At 42.5% G+C, this 8,558-nt stretch overlaps 1 protein-coding gene across 1 annotated transcript; it reads left to right on the top strand.

Annotated features, from left to right (window-relative positions):
• The first annotated feature begins 3,002 nt into the window (after positions 1-3,002).
• On the top strand, positions 3,003-8,019 carry LOC144470709 (uncharacterized). The gene is made up of 2 exons (XM_078182174.1): positions 3,003-4,322; positions 6,554-8,019. Exons 1-2 carry the CDS (start codon positions 4,278-4,280, stop codon positions 6,806-6,808), a joined length of 300 nt encoding a protein of 99 aa, XP_078038300.1. The 5' UTR covers positions 3,003-4,277; the 3' UTR covers positions 6,809-8,019.
• Positions 8,020-8,558: the final 539 nt, after the last annotated feature.

Below are 8,558 nucleotides of genomic sequence, written 5' to 3' on the forward strand. Positions count from 1 at the left end.
ACGCGGCAACCGGCACGCGTCGCTCGTTATTCCATCGCCAACGGAGATTGTTTCCCTCGAAAGCGATTAGGTTTCGTTCCCATATTCCCATCGCCGCGAAACGTTCAAAACCGGCCAAACCGCGGCCACTTTTTCGCGCGCTAAACACTTCCGAAATTCTGAACTTTCTCGTCGTGTATAGCGTTCTCTGTACCACCCCCGTTCTCTCTTAACCCTTTGCGGCCATATCTCCATTCCCAGTCGGCAAAACTACTTCTTTATTTTTTTAATTTTTACATAAAATTGAAACGTATTATTGTATTACGTATATCTAAACTTAAAAAAAGAATGAATAAATTTTGTTTTTTTTTTCTACTTAAGATTGCATATTATGTATTATTGTCCGGCTAACGGAAATTAATTTCGACTAGTATGATATCATTTTATACGATCGCAAAGGGTTAACACTGAACCTATCAAGCCCCTCAAGTATTCATTGTCATAAAAATTGTAGTTCTAAATAAATTCAGTGTTGTCACTCTTACAGGCCAACCCAGATTCGACATTTTGAGTGCTCACTAGGTTTAGCTTGCACCCTCTTTCCCCTTCCTTTTCTGTTTATTCCTTTTGAATTCGGAAAGCGAAACACTGCTGGGTATTCCGATATTTGCTAACGAAATGATCTGTTTAAACAGATGTATTTATTTTATGGTAACCGAAGTTATTTTATGTTGATTTCTACACAATGACTTGTCGTTAATACGTCCCTCATTTTCTGAAATCGATTGAACAGTAACGGAATAGAAATATGGGTGGTTGACGGTTGCAAATACTGGAAAACGTTTTATCATCGTATTAACCCCTTGCGCTATAATAACGAGTCATACTCGTGACGAACGTTTTGTGCACGATTCGATAAATATGGCTGCCAATCATTTTTATTAAATCGAAACAAAATTTGAATCACCTATCATCAAAATCTGAAAATGAAAGTAAATGAGGACAATCAGGACACTAGAGTCATCTCATTGCATCAAGGAAATAATTAAGGACGAAACAATCGTAATCAACGTAGCTCTGAAAGACGTAATAGTGTAAGGGGTTGAGAAAATATGCATCAGCAGCGGGGGTTGTATCCGCAGCGCTTTGCACTCGCATTCGTGTGCAGACACACCGTACCGAAGCTATCGAACCTAGTTTGAACGAGAGAGGTACGTATACTCGCTGGCGTCATCGGTCGAATTGCCTCCTGCTGACGTAATCCGAGTGACGACATTCACGAATTCCTTAATTTCGCGTAACTACGAACGATCGACACGGCGGTCGTCGGCTCCATCTCGCTACCCTTATCCAGGAATTAAGCATCTCATGTATCTCGAATGTCTCTTCAGACAATAATTATCAGACTGCGCATTTGATGCATTTAAGACAAAAATTAAAGTGCAGATTACAACGGCGAATTTAATGATATCGTTCCACTATTTGCAACTTATTGCCAGTGTTAAAACGAGAAAACCATTTTCATTTAACTTATGCATTTTACATTCAACTTGTACGGTTTTTATTTTGCAGAAAGTTCCATAGTCTAATATATCAGCGACCCCTTATCCCAACGTTTATTTTTAAAATATTTTGACATCCGAGCGTTTCATTATCTAATCGTTGTACTACTTGGATGCGTTATCATCCAATAGAGAACTTGAACGAAATTTTTATTACAAATATATTATTATAAAAACAAACCTTCGAATAAGAGAGTCTCTACTGTAATTATATTAAATTCGTTGAATTTACAACTGAAGATACAACAATATCGCCTTTTGCGTGCGCTAATATTTAATAGAATAGGGAATTGAATGGTTTAAAATAAGATATTAAAAAATCAAAGAAAAAAAAGGAAGAAGAGATACAACAATCCGCTTTGTCACACATGACTGAACGAAAACTATACACAAATATCTACTCTTCCGCAGCGCCGTAAAAAATATGGAAAATGGTTTTCGTCGGCCAACTTCGCGGACCGTTTTCATCCCCGCATGGACGGCAACCGATCGAACGACAATTTCCCAAGAACAGTTTGTCGCGTAAGTTCGATCAAGACCGAGTTGTGTAACTTGAGTATGGTTTCCTTGTTAGTTAACGACCTAATATGCATGGCTTATTGTTGGAGAAGCGGGGGATGGAATGGCTCTTTCGAGACGAGTAGCTGGTATTGGTGTTTGGTGGAGCTAGGGGGCCAAAGGACAGGGTGCAGCTCGAATGTTATGACAATTATGAGTTTTCCGTGGGCGCATAGAGCCGGCACGTGGCGGCACGCACCCATCGAGAAAGACACGGGGCTCGGGCCGCGTGTCGACGCTGGTCGACGCTCGTCGCGTGAGAACAGCTTCGGTCACACGCGTTACGCCGTGCACGTGCACGCTGCGTCCTACGTACGCGTTTGCGCAGTCCACGAGCGGACACGCGACCAACACGCTCCGATTTTTCAATGAACGAAAGAGACCTTGCCAAGCGAAGCCGCGGTCTCACCTCTTTCAATTCCCATCGATTCGTATCGAGATTAGGGCAATCGATGCACGGTCGATGTCCAGAGAGCACCCAAATACTTTTGTCGTTTACGCACACGTACATTAAAAACACCTTCAGAGTTGGATCCCTTGCAGATCTTCATCGTGATCACGACCGTCGCCTTCCAATAATTGTGCTCTAACCTGTGTCTCACCACCCCTCTGTTTCAAAATTATTGATACTATGAAGGCTATCTCGTATAAAGAGTTACGAACTTTTCAATTCAAACATACGCTGTAATGAAAATGATGAAGGGTCTCAATAAATTCGGTCTTGTGATTCTTATATAGCAACACACGTTGGTTACTTTTTTAAATTACTTTTTACTTTTAACCATCATTAGTCATATACTAATATGTCGACATTTTGCCAAATAATTTCATTGTTTTCACAAGATGACCTGAAATATCAAACTAAATACCTTACAAGTTATCTGCAAGTGGATATTTAAGAAAATAATTATACCCATAGAGGGTTGAAGCTCGATAGGGTTATTGTTAACGCGGAATCTACGTGTCGGTAAAAAAGATCAGTTCCTTGTTACCTGTTTTAAATTTAACGCAATTTAAATCTCTCTTTTATAGTCAGTGCTTGGTACGTTTAACGTTAAAATGATTTCGCGTATGCAATATGTTGTACTGTTTTCTTTTGCCGAAACTGGAAAAAAAACTCCTTTGAAATACACACTCCAAGATCAAGAATGGTAAAGGAAGTAGGAAAGGAGTTGCGTTCGGAGACACCGATCTCGACACTAAACCTACTATGATGATCATTTCGACCGGCTTCACATTTTTTATTTTGATATTATTATTAACATTACAAAGACTGTTTGGTGAAACGTTTACATGAACCCAGTCCTGTCATTTTTATTAAAATTTCCCCGTACTAAAATTGTGAAAAGTAGCTTGGAATTAGTATTTATTAATATTAATCCCTTGCACTATCGCTCCTTTCATTCGGTGACGATTAGCACTTATTCGTACTTAATAATTTTCCTAATAGGACCAAACAATTTTTGTTTCCCGTATTGCCTTTATTTACCTTCGTTTCTATACTTTGATAACAGAAGAATTTATATTTACATCGATGTAGAAGAAATTAACAATATTCATATTTAGTAGAGCTTGCGTGAAATCTCCACCACGAGTCTGACACGTTATTGTAGTGTAAGGGGTTAATTAATAGGTGTTCAACTGTAAGGAACGCGCTAGTAAGTATATGTTACGATGCGTGGAATAAAACAGGAGTTCTCGTTTTCCGTCGGTAATGTATGAAGAAGAAATCGGGTCTAATCGGTGACGAAACGGTACGAAATCGTCTAGGGTTAAACAGATAGGGGTGGAAGGGAGGGGATGCGCAGCATGCAGCGAGGAGCAGCGTAGTAGCGTACGGCGTGTAGCGCGTTACGATAAGGCCGGGTGGCCAGCCGAGGTGATAAATAGGGCAGAGCTGTGCCGCCGAGCGGTATTTGGTCGCGTGACGCCGACCCGTGCGCATTGATCCGATCCGACATTACCCGACCCGACCGCCTCGGCGAGTGAGAATTCGCGGCTGCCACGAAAATCAATCCCGCGACGCGGTTCACAATTTCCTTGGCTCGGCCGAGAGTCAGAGAGTCGAGCACCGAGACCAGAGGCCCGACGTACGGTTCCGGCCGAATCCGGCAAACAACCACGGAGAACCACCGCGACAAACGCCGGAGCCAGCGCGAAGAGCCGCTCGCCTTCGAGATGCTGAGGAAATTGCTGAGCAAGTCCGGACGCAGACTCCTTCGGGTAAGACGGCCGGCCAATTATCCCCCAGCGTTTCGTGCACCCTGGTTTCCGCGGCGCATACGTCGACCCAATTCGGTCCGATCCGCAACCCGACCACGCACCACCGTTCTTCCCTCTTCCATCTGCGTCGCGAGCACTTCGTATATTCGGGCGACCAGGCTCGACGCATCGCTGACTTTCCGTCGAATTTCCTCTGAAATCTGTTTTCCGTGAAAATATTCAATGCCCGTCGTAGCGTCGAGTATCAACGTGGACGCTGCTCTCAGATTTCGAAACGTGGGAATGTTTTTCGACGAATGAACCTGTAGTTATATGTAGACCGCGGATCACTGTGCAAAACAAACAATTTCTGCATCAATTACTAGACACACTAGCCAAGTATAGTTATTTCAATCTTTTTTTAATAATGTTATTAAGCTGAAATTACTAAACCAACGTTCTTAGCATCTTCCAGTCTTCTTACTTCCTCCAATTTCAACCGCCTAAAATAAATACAAATACGTAAAATCAGCAGTCCAGTTACAATTTCCGAAACGTGAAGGGTGAGACGCTCGTTTACAGTGGTCGGCTCATATTATTCGATCGTTCAAATTTCGACAGTACCAGTCAGTTACGCGTCGTTGGTCAGTTTTCTGGTTAGACGTCGATCCGTTTGCCTCGCTCACGTATGCGGGAATTTTTCATGCGCGACTAAACGATATGGTCAAGTTGAGGTTTCGATGTTTACATTACCGACGAACTGGTCGGGTAAGTCGTTCGGCAACAGGTACGAAAATATTTAAGGGATGTTTCCAAGACGAGAATCGTGAGCAAAGAAGGCACGCCGTTCGGGCGCGTGGTTTGTGCTTAATATTTGGAGTATCGACTTTACGCAATTCCGATATGCTATATAAACGCGGACACAGCAGCGATCGCTTGACCAAAAAACTGACTCCCGTACTGCGGACTTTCTTTTTACGTCGAATGCGGTAAAGGGGGAAGCGTGTCAAATGTTGTGTTTGCGAAGCGTCGGGTCAAAACGAACCCAGATACCGCGGTGAAAGGGTTGATTCTGTCGCGTTGATCGTCGTGGGTCGGGAGTTGCGACACGTTCCCCTCTTGGTCGCCCCCCTTTAAATTCGATCAACTATTCATGACCGAGTAATTTTGATCGGCGTGACCTCGCTCAACATCGATTCGTTTAACCACCCCCGCCACCCGTGTTCGGACTCGCGAGAATGTTGCGACAGCGGGTATGGAGCGCGTACAATCGTCGCCGCACAGTCGCACGGTCATCGAAACGTACGATCTAAGCGTTTTGTCTTACACAATCTTGCCAAGCAGAAGATCCGACGTGCTTCCGTCGCGAAAACAGACGAACCTCTTAGCTAACATGCTAGGTAAATAAAGTACCTCGAGGCAACTACCTTTTAAGTTTTCAAAACATGTCTACCTGTAGCCTACCGGCAGACTACATGCACATGTAATTAACCCTTTGCATTTAAGCATACTTTAACTCTTCGCGATCGTATGTCTATTCTCGACCATTAAAAATATTTATTTTTTTTATTTTTACATAAAATTGAAACATGTGATTGTGTTACGTATATCTAAACTTAAAACAAATGAATAAGATTTGCTTTTTCTACTTCATCTCGTGTATCATGTATTACTGTTTGTTCAACGAAAATTAATTCCGACCAGTATGACACCTATGTACAAACCTAATACGACCTCAAAGGCTTAACTCTAAATCTAAAATAGTTTCCCCAGACTTAAAATATTCCAATTTCAAATGATTTTAGCGCATCCTTGTGCAGCGTACAACAGTCACATATTTCACAATTATTTAAATATAAAATATAAAAATGACTTTGAAACTTGATATAAGACATTTTAGCAATGTTTCAGAGTCATCATTCGAGTGCAAAAGGTTAAATGTCTTCATAAAAGTATAATCGTAGCTTTTTAGTGTTTGAATCGTCGACTTTGGTCCAAAGATGTTAACGGAAGCTTGCATTGTGCGTGAACATTTTTTTTAATATCGAGGGAATCGAAATATTCCAAGCGTATTTATTTACTTATAGAATATACACGCAAAAATGACTCGTTAATTATAAAAATACAAAATTAAAACAAAAATAAGAAAAAACGCTAGATCGATCGTTTCGAGCACCGTGCGTCCACCGTCATTGCGCACCGATTCTTCGATGGTGTTCAATGACTAGAACATTGTTGTTTCGAATCCGCAGGCGATCAAAAAGCTGTCGACAAGGAGCCGGGATGCGAAAAAGTCACAGAACTTGACCTCTTGGCACTCTGCCATACCGGACATCGAGACCGCCTCTCTGTCGTGGTCTATGCCGTCGCTGGACGCGAAAAGCATCGACACCTACACCACCTACGTGGCCGAGAACTCGGAGGACTGCGTCTCGACCTGCTGTTACTGCGACGAGTACGAGGAGAACCAGAGGAATGAGAATATCGAGAACGAAATGATCATGTAACGCGAACGTTCCTCGTTTGGAAGTCTCGGGACGCGATCTCCGTTTTAACAATATCAAGGGGAATCGATCGTTTTTTGGTCGACGACGCGTCCGGGAATCGAGCAGGAAACGCGAACCTGCTCGACAGATCCTCCTGTAATCCGTTCCAAAGAGTACTTGTAATTTATTTTTCGACAATTTTCGTAATGTCTATGTATACATATACCTGCGGCGAATACCCTTCGCTCAATCGGCTCGAATCATCGGTGTGGCCCGACTGAGAGTTTCCGTTTCTCGATGAACACGATTAGGGAGAGACTTTTCGGATAACTACAACTCTACGTTTTCGTTCTAGTCTTTTCTACATTACGTTAGGCGTTTCAGCGCGAGAAAGCGAATTTACCAAAAAGCGCCGCGTGTTTATTTGCGATCGTGTTCGGACGTGCGCTTCGATGCTCGATTTCGCGTAACCGAGTCGAACACTTGTTCACGGGAACCCGTCGTACTTTTCACGAAATAGCAACGTACAAAATGTAAAACGTCCTCTGTACAGGCGCGTGGATCGCGCTGTCGTGCGAGGTCGTCCCGGCTGTCGTGCAATCGTGCGATCGTTCAATCGTACAACCCTCGGGCTCGGATTCGAACGGACTATCGTCGTTGTTTCTCCGAATGCTACAGAACATTTACACGAAAGTAGGACGATAACTTCAGTCCGATTAGTCTGCAGAGATTTTTCCGGCTTTCGTGTGGACGATGATCCGTGGCGAGAACGATCCATTCGGACTCGAGTCCAGGCTTTCTTCTGTCCTCCGGCGTTGATCGCCGACGAATCTAGCTCGTACAACGAAATCATGCGGAACTAGCGACCCGAAATCTCTCGTACGTTAATAAGTAACAAGTATCCGTAGCATTTTTCTCGAAATTCTCTAGAGGTGGCCGTGGATCCGAGACTCTTGGATTAAAATCGGGTCGGATATTTTTTCGTGTCCGAGACTCGAAACTTTTACATACCCGGAATTGGGGAGTGCTTATACAAGGCGTTTTAAAAATGTCTAACAATCCGGAAATGGGAGATACCTGGAGACATTTCAAGCAACTATTTCTTTTTTAAAAATGTTCTCCGAGGTATCGTCAACGAGTGATTACCGATAAACATTGACCAATGAGAAACGAGCTTCCTAGCACGAGGCGCTTAGCAATCAAGTCGACGAAGCCCAGACTCGCTCATTGGCTCGACCTTGGCCCATTGGCCTCGAGTTAGCGGTATTAGCCTCTTATTGGTCAAAGTTTTTCATTAATAACTCGTTAACGGTATGCCAGAGAAAATCTTTTCTAAACGAAAAAGTTGCTTAAATTTACATCAGGTATCTCCCATTTCCGAACTGTTAGACACTGTTGAGATTCCCTGTATTTCCAAAAACTTTTTGGAAATATAAATACATCCTTTCCAAAATAATTAGAGCACATACAGAACATTAAATAAATGTGATAAGCGGATAGGAAATTGTAGTTTAAAAAGCTGTTTCCAAAGTTAATAACACTAAACTGCAACAATGACGTAAATATATTTTACGTTGTAACAAAAATAACGTCGATTTTATAAAAGATAATTCAAATTTTCTTTTCGTCGATGTATCCGTCGCGTTTTTCAATCACTTCTTGGACTAATTTCGGCATTCGTGTAAATTAATTTTTATATTATTTCCTCCGATGCTCTTTTGTTCCATGCAGTTTGTAGTATGCTTCACGTATTGGGAGAACATATATCGGG

The sequence above is a fragment of the Augochlora pura genome, chromosome 6, assembly GCF_028453695.1.
Source record: "Augochlora pura isolate Apur16 chromosome 6, APUR_v2.2.1, whole genome shotgun sequence".
Taxonomy (NCBI): Eukaryota; Metazoa; Arthropoda; class Insecta; order Hymenoptera; family Halictidae; genus Augochlora; species Augochlora pura.